The sequence below is a fragment of the Glycine soja genome, chromosome 9 (genome assembly GCF_004193775.1).
Source record: "Glycine soja cultivar W05 chromosome 9, ASM419377v2, whole genome shotgun sequence".
NCBI lineage: Eukaryota > Viridiplantae > Streptophyta > Magnoliopsida > Fabales > Fabaceae > Glycine > Glycine soja.
In genome coordinates this window covers 45,877,287-45,895,400 of record NC_041010.1, presented here as the reverse complement: position 1 = coordinate 45,895,400, position 18,114 = coordinate 45,877,287, and the positions used below count along the sequence as shown (strand labels likewise).

The 18,114-nt window shown below is 34.0% G+C and overlaps 3 protein-coding genes across 3 annotated transcripts; 1 reads left to right on the top strand and 2 right to left on the bottom strand.

The window, feature by feature from the left end:
- Window positions 1–1,310: 1,310 nt before the first annotated feature.
- On the top strand, window positions 1,311–8,817 carry LOC114425242 (phosphomannomutase-like). Its single transcript, XM_028392079.1, has 12 exons — window positions 1,311–1,538; window positions 1,845–1,939; window positions 2,366–2,410; window positions 2,555–2,621; window positions 2,970–3,046; window positions 6,545–6,580; window positions 6,901–6,956; window positions 7,053–7,152; window positions 7,257–7,352; window positions 7,437–7,526; window positions 7,973–8,024; window positions 8,593–8,817. The coding sequence occupies exons 2-12, from the start codon at window positions 1,871–1,873 to the stop codon at window positions 8,646–8,648; spliced, it is 744 nt and encodes a 247-aa protein (XP_028247880.1). The 5' UTR covers window positions 1,311–1,538; window positions 1,845–1,870; the 3' UTR covers window positions 8,649–8,817.
- Window positions 8,818–9,230: 413 nt separating this feature from the next.
- On the bottom strand, window positions 9,231–12,667 carry LOC114425241 (bifunctional protein FolD 4, chloroplastic-like). Its single transcript, XM_028392078.1, has 5 exons — window positions 12,360–12,667; window positions 10,714–11,039; window positions 10,231–10,467; window positions 9,932–10,099; window positions 9,231–9,777 (listed from the first exon to the last, which is right to left on the bottom strand). Exons 1-5 carry the CDS (start codon window positions 12,493–12,495, stop codon window positions 9,607–9,609), a joined length of 1,038 nt encoding a protein of 345 aa, XP_028247879.1. The 5' UTR covers window positions 12,496–12,667; the 3' UTR covers window positions 9,231–9,606.
- Window positions 12,668–14,697: 2,030 nt separating this feature from the next.
- LOC114425240 lies at window positions 14,698–17,160 on the bottom strand. Its single transcript, XM_028392076.1, has 2 exons — window positions 16,786–17,160; window positions 14,698–15,372 (listed from the first exon to the last, which is right to left on the bottom strand). Exons 1-2 carry the CDS (start codon window positions 16,964–16,966, stop codon window positions 15,149–15,151), a joined length of 405 nt encoding a protein of 134 aa, XP_028247877.1. The 5' UTR covers window positions 16,967–17,160; the 3' UTR covers window positions 14,698–15,148.
- Window positions 17,161–18,114: the final 954 nt, after the last annotated feature.

The window sequence follows — 18,114 nt, the reverse complement described above, 5'->3', positions numbered from 1 at the left end:
CTTTTAAAGATAAATTTGTTCAACGCTTTATCCATTTAAAAATAATTATTTATCTATTATTATTTGACAAGAGGGAAAAAATCCCATGAAGCAAAGAATGCACTTCAAAAAGCGTAAAACTTTGATATGGATTGCAAAAAATATTAAATGACATTAGATTCAATTTGATTATTTGTTTTTTTTAAATCATTTTAATATTTTATATTTAAAAAGAAAATCGACATAATTTTTTTGTCGATTTAGATTTAACACTGTTAATGAAATAAAAATATATATTAAGACTAAAAATCATTACATAAAATGTAATATTTTTTCTCTCTTTTTCTTCCTTGTCCTTCTTCCGAAAAAATGGACAGTTAAACTTCTTATTTTTTTAGTGTCCATTTTTCACTACTCCCCATATCTCCCCCAACGACCAAATGATTCCACTTGGGCACATTCGTAACAAAACGACAATGCAATGCAACCCTCACTTGAATCCACAAAGGGCAACAAATCAAGCTTGATAGCACCTAAGATCCTGTCAAGTTATATTCAAATAAATTATTAAAATCCTAAAAGTGAAAATTTTGAAATAAACGAAACCCTGAAAGTAAAATTTTCAAATGAATAAAACCCTGAAAGGGAAAATTTGTAAAAAGGGATTTCTCCTACAAAGCTCATTGTGAGGAAGATGATTTAGATTGAAAACTACATATGAAAAACATTATTAGAATGAACGGAAACCCCTTTGTTTGTGTTTGGTTCAGGTTGCGTTTTACGTACGAATCACATATTTCTTCCTTCTGGCGCCCGTTTCATGGGTATCGTGATTTGAGGTTAAGGTTCATGGATTCATAGTGGTGCTGTGATTTTTGTTTGTTGAGTTGAAGATGAAGATGAAAAAATGAGGTAGGAGAAGGTAGAAGGGAGAAGTGAGAAAAGAGAAAGAAGATAAAGGGAAAAAAAATCACTTATATTTTTATTTTATTATTATGACAGTTTTTATCGGTTAATATTTTTATTTAACAAAAAAATATAAGATAAAATATTAAATAAATTATTTGATAAAAAAATCAATAACTTGCAAATAATTTGTTTTTTCAAATGAGTTGTTTGATTTTTTATCTTAATTTTTTTACTAGATTTAATTTTTTATCTTTTAAAAAATTACTTTAATTATTTTTTTTCAAATGACCTATTTCATCTTTTTTTTTTCAATTTAATCTTTTATTTATTTATTTTTAATTTAATCTTTTATCTTTTAAAAAATTTATTTTCATCATTTTTTTTCAGTTTAAAAGATAACTGACCCTTATCTTATTCATGACAGAAAAGTAAACAGCATCGACTTGAATTTGAGTGATGAATTTGTTGTTGAAGCTTCACTTTGGAAATTTTGAATGTTACGAGACACAAGTTTCTCCAACTTGCTGGTCCCACACAGTTTCTTCCTCTGTCTATTTCCCTCGCAGATCTCAACCAATTCTTATATATAAACCCCTTTCGAGATCTGCTTCAAGCTCTGTCCCCTTCTTCCACTTCCACCCTCCTCTCAGGCAAGTTCTCACCTTTCAATTCCACTTCTGCATTTGCATCAGTTTCAGTTACAAAAATCTCACATTTTCCCCAATTTTATTTATTTGTTCTGATGAATAAGCATTGCAAAACAACTTGGATGGTGTATTTGCTAAAGGGTGTCATCTAATTTTGGATTATGTTAATTGAACTCTTTCAATTTCATTTTTTTTAATAAAGTATGGACTTGTTCTGTAATTTGAGGTATGTGCCTTTTGGGAATTGAATAAAATAGAGCTTATTTGAAGGTTTGAAGTTTGATAAAATAATGGTTTAAAATTTTGCAGGTTTTTGTGGATAAGAGTGAGCTATAATGGCTGCCAGGAGACCGGGTTTAATTGCTTTGTTTGATGTTGACGGGACTCTTACAGCTCCCAGGAAGGTATCTGTTTCTTCTGCAGCTAATGACACTCTCCATGACCATCTGTGTGGTTGTTTTGTTACATTTTAAATACTTATCCGCAACCGCAATTTTGGCCATGGTGACAAGTTTTTGGGGTTCCCGTGGCTGCATCAGCCGCATTTGTTTGCAATTTACCACAATATCAAGGATTGCAATGAAACTGCAACCGCAATTTAAAACCTTGCTTACACACAATCATAGCTGAAAAATATATGCATGCTGCAATTTGATATAGTTCTAAGACAGATCTGTTATCTGTATGCCACCTGAGATTATTCATAATTTCACTAATCATCATATGCTATTGTTCCCCTTTGCTAAACGAAACTAGAAAATATGGATTTGTTCTTTCTGATTGTTTAGTCTTGCATGACCTCTACTTATTGTTTCCTACTTGAATACTAGGTGGTCACACCGGAAATGTTGACATTCATGCAAGAACTACGAAAGGTGTGTGTGATTTGGAAATTTTTTGAACATAAAGTGTATTTCATTTCTTGGTGCTTTTGTTCAACATCTACTTTGCCATGCGTAAATCTGTGCTGATATTCTTTGGTTTTTGTTGTTGTTGAATTTTGTGATGTCTGGGTACAGGTTGTAACGGTTGGAGTTGTTGGGGGTTCTGACCTTATAAAGATATCAGAGCAACTTGGCAGCACAGGTTAGCTATAGGTTTCTTTTCATTACTTTGAGATGCTGTAATGTTAAAAACAAGCAGGAAACCACTTTGAGAAAATTGATTTTAGTGTTTCTTTTCATTACATAATTAATTCCATCATGTATTTATTCTTTTCTTATTCTTGTGTTCTGATTTCCAAAAATGGTTGAAGTATGGAATTATGTGTGCTTATATAAACTTATAATAATTGCTACCAAGTTTTTCTTTACATTATCTGCTTTCTTCTTCTTACATTATCTGATTTGTGGATGAGTTATCAACATTAAAGAAGAAAACAAAGAAAGAAACAAAAGGATTTATCTTTTGATTGCCCCTATTTTTTTATTGCAGTTACCAATGAGTATGATTACGTATTTTCTGAGAATGGTCTTGTGGCTCACAAGGAAGGAAAGCTCATTGGAACTCAGGTACAACCCAAAAAACTCAATCCCTGAAAGAAGCAAATTCCCATGACCAGACATGTATTTTTATAGGTTTTGGCTGCTCCATTTGAGTTATTAAACAGAACACAACTAGTGTCACCATGTTGTGACTTGTAAGCAAAGCAGACAACAACAACAACAACAACAACAACGCCTTATCCCACTAGGTGGGGTCGGCTACATGGATCAACTTCCGCCATAATGTTCTATCAAGTACCATACTTCTATCTAAACCATTAATTTCGAGATCCTTTTTTATAACCTCTCTTATAGTCTTTTTGGGTCTTCCTCTGCCTCGAATTGTTTGTCTTCTCTCCATCTGGTCTACTCTCCTCACTACAGAGTCTACCGGTCTTCTCTCTACATGCCCAAACCACCTAAGTCTATTTTCCACCATCTTCTCTACAATAGGCGCTACTCCAACCCTCTCTCTAATAGCTTCGTTTCTAATTTTATCCTGTCGAGTCTTACCACACATCCACCGCAACATCCTCATCTCCGCTACACCTACTTTATTTTCATGTTGGCTCTTGACCGTCCAACATTCTGTTCCGTACAAAATCGCCGGTCTTACCGCAGTCCGATAAAACTTTCCCTTTAGCTTGATCGGTACCTTTGCATCACATAACACCCCCGATGCTTTTCTCCATTTCATCCATCCTGCTTGAATGCGATGATTCACATCCCCTTCAATTTCCCCATCATCCTGTATTACAGACCCAAGATATTTAAACCGTGTGACTTGAGGGATAATATGGTCTCTTATTTTCACCTCTGAGTTAGAAACCCTCCTTCTTTTGTTGAACTTACATTCCATATACTCCGATTTGCTTCTGCTTAGGCGAAAGCCATGTGTTTCTAGAGCTCGTCTCCAAGTTTCCAACCTCTCATTCAACTCCTCCCTCGACTCTCCAAGGAGGACTATGTCATCTGCAAAAAGCATGCATCTCGGCGCTATCTCTTGGATTTGTTCCGTGAGGACATCCAGAATTAAGGTAAAAAGGTAGGGGCTAAGGGTTGACCCTTGATGTAAACCAATTGTGATGGGAAAATCGTCTGACTCTCCACCCTGTGTCCTAACACTAGTCGATACCCTATCATACATATCTTGGATAGCTCGAATATATGCAACCCTAACCCCTTTCTTCTCTAGAGCTTTCCACAAAATCTCTCTAGGCACTCTATCATACGCTTTCTCCAAGTCAATAAAAATCAAGTGCAAGTCTTGTTGGGCCATGCGATATTGCTCCATCACCCGCCGTAATAAATAAATCGCTTTCATGGTCGACCTTCCCGGCATGAAACCAAATTGATTCTCAGTAACTTGAGTCTCCTTTCTTAATCTCCGTTCGGTCACTCTTTCCCATAATTTCATGGTATGACTCATGAGCTTGATTCCCCTATAATTTGCACAATTTTGTATATCCCCCTTGTTCTTATAGATTGGCATTAACATGCTTCTCCTCCATTCCTCCGACATGCGTTTTGACCTCATAATTTCGTTAAAGAGTTCGGTGAGCCACTCAAGACCTCTATCTCCAAGAGTTTTCCACACTTCAATAGGTATGTTGTCTGGCCCCACCGCCTTACCATTACTCATTCTTTTCAACGCTTCCTTTACTTCCTGTTTCTGAATCCGACGATAGTACTTATAGTTCCGGTCCTCTTCTCTTGTGTCTAGACTGCTAGAGTCATATCCATATCCATCATTAAATAAGTTGTGGAAATACGCCTTCCACCTTTCCTTGATATCTTTTTCATGCACTAAGACTTTGCCTTCTTCATCCTTAACACACTTTACTTGATCCAAATCTCTAGTCTTCCTCTCTCTACCCTTAGCAAGCCTATATATAGATCTTTCTCCGTCCCTGGTTCCTAGAGCTTGGTATAGTCCGTCAAAAGCTTGGGCTCTTGCCTCACTCACCGCCTTTTTGGTTTCATTTCTAGCTATCTTATACTTATCCCAAGTTTCAGAATTTCTACACCTAGACCATTCCTTGAAACACTCCTTTTTTACTCTAACTTTGCTCTGAACATTTTCATTCCACCACCACGATTCTTTACCCCTAGGTCCAAAACCTCTAGATTCACCCAACGTCTCTTTAGCCACTTTAATAATCTCTTGGGACATCTTGTCCCACATATCATTTGCACTTCCTTGTGATTGTCCACACCAACCCTCCCATATCTTTTGTTGGAAGATTCCTTGTTTCTCACCCTTCAAGTGCCACCATTTGATCCTTGGTGCTACCAGAGGACTTCTTCTCTTTGCCCTATCTCTAATTCTTACATCCATAACCAAAACTCTATGTTGGGTAGTCAAGCTCTCTTCCGGAATAACTTTACAGTTCAAGCAATACTTCCTATCAGACTTCCTGATAAGGAAGAAATCTATCTGAGAACATGTCCCTCCACTTTTGTAAGTGATAAGATGTTCCTCTCTTTTCTTAAACCATGTATTGGCTATAGAAAGATCCAAAGCCTCCGAAAACTCCAAGATGGATTTACCCTCCCCATTCATCTCCCCTAGGCCAAAACCCCCATGCACCCCCTCAAAACCTCTAGCCACGCTACCTACATGTCCATTGAGATCCCCTCCTAGGAAAACTTTCTCTCCTTGGGGTATATCCTGAAGTACCCCTTCTAGATCCTCCCAAAATTTTACCTTAAAGTGTTCTGCTAACCCAACCTGAGGTGCGTACCCACTAATAACATTAAAGGTGTCCTGTCTCACTACCAATTTTAAGACTATGATACGATCTCCTACTCTTCTTACATCCACGACATCCTTCTTCCACTCCTTGTCCACAATAATCCCTACCCCATTTCTTGATCTGATTTTTCCCGTATACCACAGCTTAAATCCCGAGTTGTCTAATTCTTTCGCTTTTTCACCTGTCCACTTAGTTTCTTGTAGGCACATAAAATTGATCTTCCTCCTCACCATAACATCCACTATTTCCATAGATTTTCCAGTAAGTGTGTCTATATTCCATGTACCAAAGCGAATCCTCCTGTCATGAACTAGCTTCTTTAGCCACACCCGTTCACGAAAATGTGGGAACCCTTGCTTACTTTTCACTACATCCGGGCGGCGATGCAGTGGCCCTTGCTCTTTTGACACTGTACTCGAGCCATACAACGCGTTGCTTCCGGGCAACGACCTAGCATTCACATTATTACGTAATTGATCCATGTCATAGAGATTCGACAAAGTTTAACGTTGGCTGTCGAAAGCCTAACACAACCCTCTCCTTTTATCCGGACTTGGGACCGGCTAAGAATAGCAAAGCTACCCTAGGCAGGATTCGCTTGAAAGTTTGTAAAGGGAATTATAGCCATTAACACCTATTGAAAGTTGAACTGATAAACTTTTTCTTTAGCACAAGTCATCCCCTACACACGCTCTCTCACTCGTTTAGCAATGTAATATTTTTTTCTCTCTAATATATCATGACTAGTTGTGAATTGCCCTCTTTTTAGAGCTTGAAGTCATTCCTTGGTGAAGAAAAGCTCAAGGTAAGGCCTTATTTCCATTCCTATTCAATTTATCCTACTTATTTGAGGCTGAAGTGCATGCTAACTACATCATGACATTGTTTTGGGTTGCTACATATTCTCATCCCATTGCATTCTATGCCTACCATAACCAAAAATTGACCAGAAAAATCAAGCTTATTTGTGAATTCATTTCATGTAAGCTCAGAAGACATGTGAATAAAGGAGATTATACTTTTGTTAACTACTTGTGAAATTCAATAAAATTGTGGGCATATAAAGAAGGCATTTTATATCAATAAATTCCTTTTAATAATGACAGAATTGATGATGTTCCGCAGGAGTTTATTAACTTTACACTTCATTATATTGCTGATTTGGACATCCCCATTAAGAGGTTAGTGGGATTCAGAGGTTAATATTTTTTTTTTCTAGATTTGTTATGATGTTATATGAAACTGTTGGTTACTAATTGATATAACAATATTTTTAGGGGAACATTTATGGAGTTCCGTAGTGGGATGCTGAATGTGTCACCTATTGGCCGAAACTGTAGCCAAGAAGAAAGAGATGAGTTTGAGAAATATGACAAGGTTATGTATTTTGGTTTTTATCATATTCTCTAGAATTTTCACTATCCATATTGAAATGTTAGGTGTATAACTTTACCCTAAAAGTTTGCAATTTAAGTTCTCAGGTTCACAACATACGCCCAAAAATGGTTTCTGTACTTCGTGAGAAGTTTGCTCATCTTAACTTGACATTCTCCATTGGAGGACAGATAAGTTTTGATGTAAGTAATAATTTTCATGGCATGATGTAGTGATTTTATTTTTGGTGATAAGTCAACAGATCTTAATTTAAATATACTCCCCAGGTTTTCCCTCAAGGTTGGGACAAAACATACTGCCTGAGATACCTTGATGGTTTCAATGAAATTCACTTCTTTGGTGACAAAACTTACAAGGTAAGTCCATAAGTTTATCATGGAGTACATTTTTGGCATATCAAATCAACATCTTACACATTTTCTGCCTCCCTGCATACATATGCTAGTTCTTGTATTTTATGTGGTCTTCATTTGTTAGCACTCACTTTTGTCTGATCACCAATGTCACTTATTTTTATGAAAATCCTGGCAAATGTTTTTGAGACAAGCAAGTAATTGGAAATTTAATTCAGTTTTATAGATGCTGACATAATGGCATGAGTCCTTGTTCCAAATTTTGAATTTTTCAAATTATTCAGAACAATGGAGTGCTTTTAGATTTTGTTTATTGAAAAACATCTCTTATTATAAAAACTTGCTGGTTTCCACTGCTAGATTTTTAGCTTCCATAAGCGTTGATAGGGTAATAGGCAGCAGCATTGATTAATTTCCTATAATTTTTTTTTCTTATTTTCACGGTGCAGGGTGGAAATGACCATGAAATCTACGAATCTGAAAGGACTATTGGGCACACAGGTTAGTTGGTTGCTTTAATTTGTATTATCGTATGTGCTAGAAGAATAATCGTGGTTTCGGTGGTATGGGGTAACATTTCGATTTTGATTTCTTTAATACGTCGTAAACATAAATATCATACATAATTTGAATTATGGTTCTTAATTTTTTTTTTCCGAATATCCAATATATACTAATATATGCTAATGGAATATCTAAGGATATCTATCTATATAGATAGATATAGGTAAATTAAGAGCCAATTTGTTTCATATTTATTTTAGTAAATAAAAAGAGTTTTTTATAAAAAAAATACTTCTCAATATCCTGAATTGTTGAGATAGGATTTAAAAAAAGAAGTCAGAATAAAAAAAATTGTTTTTAACTTATTCAAGAAACTGTAAGTGCAGCTTTTTTTTCTATTAAATCTCAAAATAATAATTATAGCTTTTTTACTTAATTTTAAAATAACTTTTTCTTAAATAAACCAGCTAAAATTATGAACTCGATGTAGGGTAAAAAAATTTGTATGGGATATTTATTATGTATTCATTGTGTGTAATTCTTATTATTTGTGTCTCTTTTTCAGTTACAAGCCCTGATGATACAGTGAAGCAGTGTAAATCTCTGTTCCTAGAAAATTAAAGAATTTTGCAGCAACATGTTATTGAGAATTACAGAGGGAGTGTACTCAAAACTGTTGTACAGAAAGACCACAGGCTGCAATCATACTACCTCTTTGTATTTTTATTTTTTGTCAGATTCACATTTTGGATTTAATAATAAGCTTATCATTCAGTTAAATTGATATGAAGTCATTAATTTGTGGGACCATTCAAATACATGGTCTACTGAATGATCCTACCACATCGAAGGGTATAAGTAGGTATTACAATGAAAAATCATCATTGCTAAATGAAAAGGTAACATAATCAAGCTAGAGAAGCTAAAAGCAACCACATTCAAACTTGAGCCAAAACGACAATGAGGCATAGTCATTCAACAAATAGTTGGGTTCAAGCCCAGCCAATTTTGCATTGCCTCATTCAAGAACCTTTATTTCCTTATAAAGTTCTAATTCAACGTATTTATCATCGTTATTCATAATATAGTTCTAAGCCTCGTTTAAGTAGTAATAATAAGACCAAAAAATGTTGCATTTCAAGGGCAGAGGAGAAAAATCGAGTTAGTTCCAAAGTTGGTCAAACTTGCAAATTCAGAAACACGTGACAAACCAAAGGAAGAAACCAGATCAATTACGGGTCATTTGAGTCAATCTTTTTTGTAAATCAAAATTTACACTAGACTCCCGTAACTTTCACCTGACTTTATTCTACTTTAATGCCTTCCACAAACATTTTCCACCATAGTCTTAGTTATGTATGCCTGAAGATTAATGCATTGGTTTTGTATGTTAACCAATGCATTGGTTTTGTATGTTAACCAATGCATTGGAAGGAGATGTTTTACACTATCATCCTTAGCAACATTTTCTCTTATTTGGGGCTTAAGTCCCAATGTTGAAAAAACCCTACCTTAAATCCACGAGTCACCTAAACAAAAATTGATGGCTCATAATGGTATACAACACCCTTTCACAATGTTATTCAAAATTGTGCACCCTCTTTGCAGAGATGAGTGTATTTTGTAGAAGCATTGCTATGGTCATTGGACCAACTCCTCCAGGAACTGGTGTAACAGCAGAGGCAATTCTTATGGCTTCTTCATAACAAACATCTCCCACCAGTTTGTAACCTCGGGGGCTATTTGGATCCTGTCACATATACACCCAAACATGCATTGGTTAAATAATGTTGACATTGAAATTTAAATGTTAAATATGAAAATGATTCCTAAAAATACAGTACCAACCAAGATAGGAGCCTGGTAGCATGCTATAAACATGAACTTGATATAACTCTACTCACCTCTACCGGGTTGATTCCAACATCAATAATGACTGCACCAGGCTTTATCCAGCTTCCCCTCACCATGTTTGCTTGCCCAACAGCAGCAATGATAATATCTGCCTGTCTTATGATCTCTTCGGGGTTACTGGTTCTAGAATGGACAATACTGACAGTAGCATCTTCCCTCTGTAACATGAGACACATAAAGAAGTGGAATCATATACATATGAATAAAAAATGAGTAAACAGTAACACTGAAATAAAATTAGTTTTGAACTGTTAACTAAAATTTCAAGTTTGGCCCAATGTGATATTACTTGAAGCAAGAGAGCAGCTGGCATTCCAACAATATTGCTCCGACCAATCACAACAGCCCTCTTTCCTTTAATAGAAACATTGTATCTGTGCAGTAGCTCTATGCATCCCTTTGGTGTACAAGGAACAAACAGAGGTTCTCTTCCACGCATGGCAAGACGACCAATATTTAACGGATGAAAACCATCTACATCCTTCTCAATCCTGACAGCGTTCAAGATGTTCTGCTCATTCATATGCTGTAAAAAGGCCAAGGGAATTTAATTAAACTTCCATTAAACAATCTTCAAGTTATAGTTGTAGTTTAGCTGTCAACAAACTTAGCTACAAGAATATAAGTTATCAATGTACCGTGTCTGAATGCTTAACTTAGTACCCTAAGAACTTAAGAATAGTTCAGACCTAAATATAAAAAGAGATTTATGACATAATTTAGCATATTTTGCTCAGAAAAAGAAAGTGAAGCTAGAGATCTACAAATATACCGAAGGTAAGGGTAACTGAACGAGGATGCCATGAACTGAAGGATCATCATTGTAGCCTGCAATATAGTTCAAAACTTCTTCTTCTGTGGAATTCTCAGGCAGATTTGCTTCCAAAGAATTGATTCCAACAGATTCACAAGCCTTCTTCTTGTTACGCACATAAGTTGCAGAGTCCTTCCTATCCCCGACAAGAATTACAGCCAACCCAGGAATCACACCAATGGATTCTCTCATCCTGGAGACTTCAGCCGTTATCTCATCTCTGATTTGCTTTGCTACAGATTTTCCATCAATCACCTTAAAAGAAGAATCTGTAGCCATAACAGCTGTACATATAAAATCAGATGGAGGCATATGAACACAGGTTAGCAAAATCTTATTGGGCCAATAGCAAGCAGAGGAAAGACACATTGGCATGTGCACGTAAGGGAATACACATAAATATATAAGCACTGAAAAAACATGTGTAAGAACCAACAATGTTAAATTTACAAGTAATGACAACAGTAGGCTAATAACTAAAAGAACAAATGAACCTTTAAAAAATCAAATAATTATGTTAGGGTAAACAGCTCAATTAAGTGCTCATTGAATAAGTGTTTACCATGTAAGCACTCGTGAATAAGTTGTTTATGTAATCAAAGAAAATTGGTTTTATATAAGTTGTCAGTTGTGTTCATTGAAATAAGCTGAAAGCAGCTTAGAGACATATCATAAGTTATTTTCACAAGTTCTCCCGAACACCTATGCAAATTCAAAATGCACCCTAAGTCTATTATCTTGATCCAACCTACTAACAAGACCTCTCAAATTCTTCAAAGGACAAGTCATCATCTTAAATCTGATTATCAGGCAATTTGGGCAAAAACCATCTTAAATGAACTACAAGCTATTACCAAACACACAGAGAAGCAGTGTCTTTAAGACACCCTGGAGCCACACAACTTTTGCATCTACAAAGTCAAAGTGATAACTGGAAGGCCATTCAATCATCCAAAATCCCAGTGTCCTATGCTAATTTCAAAATTTGGAACTAAACGGACCACAATCATAGCTACACTAAGGTAAAAACAACTTAGATACAGTTTAGTGTTTTGATGTTATTTTCCAATCAAAATTGGAGTTTTACCTCAGTAACCTATATTGACCTTTAATGCAAACTATTCTTATGAAGATTACCAAGATGAAACTGTAACTCTAATTAGAGAGTAGCACCAAAAACACCAAAGGAACTATAACTAATTTTCACCCCAACAATAATAAAAAAAAATCAACCAGTAAAGAAATACCAACAAGCACAAACTAAGAATTTAATCAAGGTGATCAAGTGTGAGCAGGTCCAGCAGAAAACATGTACAGGCAAACCAATCTTAAAGGAACACAAACGGGCAGAAAAACGACTCAGCACTGTTTTTGCAGTGAATGGTAAAATTTTAACAAAAACCCCCCTATTCAAAACTCCAAGTCCACAGAGAAAAAGTTCACAAAGTATATAAAAAAAATTATACTTTTTTCAATTTTCACAAGACCCACAAGTAACAGGACACATTTTTTGTTAAAAAGAAGACCAGATAGACCCAGAAGCTAAAAACCACAAAGAAGGTTGGCACAGACAAAAAACCGAAGACAAGGTGGGAACTTTATACCAACGGGGGCAACATGAGAAGAAGAGAATCCGAGAGAGGTGGGACCCAGACCAACTTGGCGGTGGAGGCGGAAAACGAGAGAAGAAGGTTTAGAAGAGTAGCAATGGGAGTGAGTAAAGAACACCGAAGAAGCCATTGAGATTCGGTGATTCCTCAAACAGCGATTCAAAAAGCTATACGTTGTGCTTCGTTGTTCTATTCCCTCTGTTTTTGTTTTTGTTTTTGTACAAAAACACGCGACGCTAGGATTCTCCGAAGTGAAAACTTACTTTGGGGTTCTCAGGGAACAGATTCTCTGTTTTTTAAGAGTTTAATTGGGCGTAGTAGTATACATTTTTCAACCAAGGAAAATCATCATTAGTGTCTTAAAGATAATTATTATAAAGATTAACAGAATGATAATAATTTAATAATAGAATTAGTGTAAAATTAATATATGAATTTTTTTATTCTATTTATTTTTAATGAAAAAGTCTGTGTCATTGTTCACATAAAACTAGGTTTTATCATTTTACCTTGACATCTTATAAGATTTGACTTTTTTAACACGTCATTGCATTCATTAATATGGCATAGTGGTAAAGAAAATTATTATTGGATTTTTATGTGAAAATATTAGATTTCGCTTTTTCTTAAGTGAATAATGATAAAGTGGGTTAATAGTAATATTAATGATTGGTATCCTGACATATGCATTATTTGTTATATATGAATAGTAATATTAATATTAATTTCATGAAAAAAATTATTTTTTTATTAACAAATGAAGTTACTCATTTTATTTTCTAAACTGAATTAATGACTTTACAAGCTCCAAATTCAAAAATATTTTATTATATACAAAACTAAAGCACAAAATTTAAATACAATTTATTTGAGTGTTTCCTTTTATCAAAATTATAGTTTCTCCTTTCTTATACTGCATAATAAAATGATGCATTAAAAATCAGCATAAGCTATTTAAGCAAAACTTTAATTCTAATTACGGATAAAAAATATATAAACGGATAAAGAAACTTTATTTCTAATTAAAAATTACACTAAAATACCTAAACAAGTTCATTTAAGTTTTTTCTTAATCTCTTTATTTATTTGCCGTTTTTAAAATAATCCTTTTGTTCTTAACATTGGTTTAGAATTAAATTGAGATTAAGATTACGGAATTCATGATTTCGATTGGTTCAAGACAAGTCATCCAATGCATTTTAATTTAAAGCACTTTGAGTTGCTAATAAAAAAACATGACACTTTCAGTTGGATTTTTTTTATTTCCTGTTTTCTAACAATTTTGAATAATTGGTATAAATACAATAAAATTTATTTAGAGTATTAATTATCTATTCATCGGTCAATTATTAAAAATTTAAAATTAATCTAATAATGTTAGAGTTAGATCATAAAAAAAATTTGAAAATTGACGCAGCGATGTAAAATCATGATATGTTCTATGTGAGAGAATAATATATTCAACAAGATATTTTGTAGAAACTTATCTTAACTTATTTAAAAATGTCAAATTTTATTATTTTTTTCTTTTACTTAAAATTATTTATCGACTTTATAAATGATTAATTTTTGCCACAAAACTTTGTTAAACTATATTTAATAAAATCTTTTCTCTCAACCACCTTTTTTTTTTGGTATACACGGTCTCATCATTTTTGTTTTTTTTTCTCTCATTAAATATTAATTATTAATTGTTAGTTTTTGGTTAACACGAAAATTAAACTTGTGATATTTTTTCTCTCTCCCTTATCCTTGTTAAACTATATTTAATAAAATATTTTCTCTCAACCACCTTTTTTTCTCTCAATCACTTGACTAAACTTATAACTCTTTGCTTACTCATCATTTTGTGGTAAGCTTATATCATTCTTTTCAATGACTTTTGATATACCAATATGGTATGATACAATTAACAAATTCTTAAACATGTGGTCGGACATTCAATCTTCAAATATTTATGTGTGAAAAAACATCTATCACAAGAGATCAACTCTTGAAATGAATTTTAATACTTTAATAGATTAGTCTCTAGCTCTAAAATGGGTTAAAAATAAAGACGTTTGATATCAATTTCAAACTATAATGATTATTTATAACTTTAATGTTATTTGTAGGAAAGGTTCAAGACAATTTTTTATAAACAATAGAAGGTATTGAGGTTTGACATTTGGCTAGAAAGACATTGAACCTTTCACGCACTATGAGTGGGTAGGAATTCAAATATCAGGAAGAAAAGGGGTCAAACCAATTGCACATCTTCTTAACTGAGCCATACACATTAGCTACATGACCCAATATGCTCCTTACACATACAGCAAAAAATTGACAGATATAGAAACCAAATGATACTTTACCAAAAATAAAAAGTAAACAATTAAGTCAGAGACAGCAAACAATCCTATGGCCAATGAAAGTGTGTCTATAGCAATGACCACCCTAATTGGCTAACTCTTCAAATGATCAAGCTTGCAATAGGACAAATGAATATGTTCAACGCAATAAATACAATTAATATGCTCAAGCCTCAAGCAGCTAATACAAAGGGACAGGGACTATACAATATCCTGTCTTGCAGGCAGGGGATGCTTTCCAAAATATTACCACAAAGGACCAAACAATGAAATACATTATACATCTGAAACGAAGCTTTCTTCCTACTTGCAGGATTAGGAAAATGAGAACACGTGGCTTCCTTGAACAAATCGAAGTTGGTAAATGCTGGATTACTTGTATTCTTAGATGTTCAGATAAATAACTTTAATGTATAATACATCAGGGCTTGACTATCCAGTCTTCTTCCTTTTGAAGGCCGGATGTATCATTGCATCATTGTATGAGTCAAACTTCTCAATTCTTGCAATGCAGTCTTTCATCCTTTTCAAAACAATTGGCATAGCAGAGCAATTGCTTGAGATCTTTTCATTCAGCAATTTTAGTATCTTGGCAGTCTCTGGATCTTCTGGAGCAGATGAACTTTCTTCTCTAGAAATGTTTTGTTCTGATGCACCTGTACAATATAAACCTGATCAACGAGTGAAATACAGTGACAAAAAAAAACGAAGAAAACATATTGCACCTTGAAAGACATAATAAAAAAATAAATAACTTATACAGAACAAGTCTTAACTACCAAATGGCACAAGGATCATATCTGAAAGACTGAAGAAGAATATTACAGTACCTTGCATCAGCTGAGTCAAAGTTACAGTGATGACATACAGCCATACAATACAATACCCATAGAAAAATTACTGCTAGCACTTAGATTAAAAAAAAAAAAAGGAAAGGTGAAAAAGACAACGGCAATCAAGGGAGTACAAAAGAAACGTTATGCTCAATTTAACAAAATATCATCTTCAAGTGTCAATTCTCTTAAATATTTGGAAAACAGTATTTGTTCCTACCCACATGACAATATTCAAAATGCACTTCGAATTTTAAACACATTTGAACCATCACTATGGTTACCAATGATGCCTGGGGGGCAATTTCAGGTTACAACACAAAATTCCCAACTTATATCTCATTATTGAAAAACTCGTTGGAGAAAGATTTGTAGTCAGGCAGGTAAGTAAAGAAATTGCTTCAGGAAAAACAAGAAAAAAAAATATTATTCTGACATGCTTGTTGATGCTGACACAAAAGCATGATTAATTTTAGAAAAGACATGATTCAAACAATAAATTTATTGTTTTTTATACATGAGATGAGATTCAAATGCATGATAAGCATTTCTCCTTTTTGCTAATAGATCATGCAAATGCATGATAATTGCTACATCATTATTCCTCCGTTCTAAAGTTAAAAACCCCAGAAAATAAGCATCAAAACAGCATAGCTTTACCAACATGTAGATGACTAAAATCAGCAAAAAAATGAGTTTTCTTCCCTACAAAACCTAACCAGCAATTTCATCAAGACACAGCAATGTAAGCGCTTTACTAAAAGTACCAACTCCAGAAACTATAGCCACTAAATCAGAGTTCAGTATCACTAATCTTTGCCCAATTATAATCTCAGTGAAATGACAACAAACACATAGGACTTCCAGTAGCAACATTGGGTTTTCAAGGCACAAGACTCACATACCCAAACCAGGAAAAAAAAAAAAGAAGACATGTGAGAGCAATGAGTCAGCTCTAAAATGTCATCACTTATTGGAGCAATTGCAACACCAACAACCAAGTTTAAGCAATCTCACATACCCAAACACAAAAAAGGGTTAAGTCTTTCCCCAAAAAACACTTAAATTGAAGAAGCTAACTTAAACCCCAGAACCAATCAGCACTACCCATCTCGAGGAGCATAAAATAATTCAGGCGGAACTAATATATTTCGTTTAAACCAAAAGCATCTTAACAATTTCAATCAATTTCCCAATTTTAGAGGCGGAAAAGAAAAACCCTAAAAAGAGAGGCACCCGGTGAAAGAAAGGGTCTCTGGGCATCGAGAATCGAACGGAGCGTGGAGTTGAGCTGATCTGGAAGCGTTGTTCGGTAATCGAGAATCTTGTGCGCCATTTGCTTCAAATCAGACTCCAACCTCTCCAACTCCAAGTCTTCTTCAGCTTCGTCGTGAGGTTCCATCGATTTGGGAGCCATTGTTCGTAGAAATTCGAACACTTGTGTGTGCAAGTTGAACAAGAAGAAGATAAAGCAGAGAAGAGAAGTAGTGAGAAGAAGAAAGACGAGGTTTTTCTCTTTCTGGGTTTACAATTTTTCTTGTCCACTTTCAAATTCTGAATCTGCCAATGTGTCTGTACTCTGTAGTGTGGGGGAAATTGTATTTCTAACGGTTCAATTAAAAATCAGAGAAAATAAGCTATGTAATCACTGTGTAATAATATACAGTTTTATATTATGCTAAATTTGCTAGATTTTTATATAAATAAAATGATTCTTTTAACATTAGATACCCATAAATAATTATATGCAATTTGAATGACTTTTATAAGATTAGATACCCATATATATATATATATATATAAAAGAAAAATGAATAAAAATTAGAGTAAATGAGTTTTGTTTACCGAAGTCTATCTTAGATTTATAATTAATAGCACAAAACAATAGTTTTCTATAGAATATAAAGACAAAGTCTTTCAACAAAATAAAAAATTCAAGTCCTTAATTAAATGGTTTAAGTTTGAATCTGATTGATTTTTGGTATGAAATAAATTATATTAAAAAAAAATATTTATTTTATGTATGTTCAACGTCTGTGATAAAAATTTATCATCACAACTACATATCAATACTATGGTTAAAAAAAAAATCAAGACTTTTCCTTTATGTTTTTATTTTATAATTTAAATCATCGTGTTTGGATGAAAATAAAATAAAAAATGAAATAGAAATAGAAGAAAAATAAATAAAAATGTTTTTTAACAGATAAAAAGAAAAAAAATAGTAAAAAGGAACTTTACGGGACGAAAATAGCAAAAAGAAACTTTACAGCTTGCTCTTGCGGTTCTAATCATTCAAAAAATGAGCAATGAAGCACTTAATCCCATGGGTCTGATGGTGGAACACGAAAATAGGCTCTATTTGTCGTTGTGGGAAGACGACTTTTCTTCGTACAACCTTAATTTTAGGGTTGGTACTACCAGGTATGTGATGTTGATGATGACTAAATTTGGTTTTGTTTTGATTAGTGTCCCTGTTATATGCTGTTTCAGTGTGGAACTTTGAGGCTCCTGGTTGTGTGCAGTACGTCCAGTATCTATTCTGCATGTTCTATATACTGCATA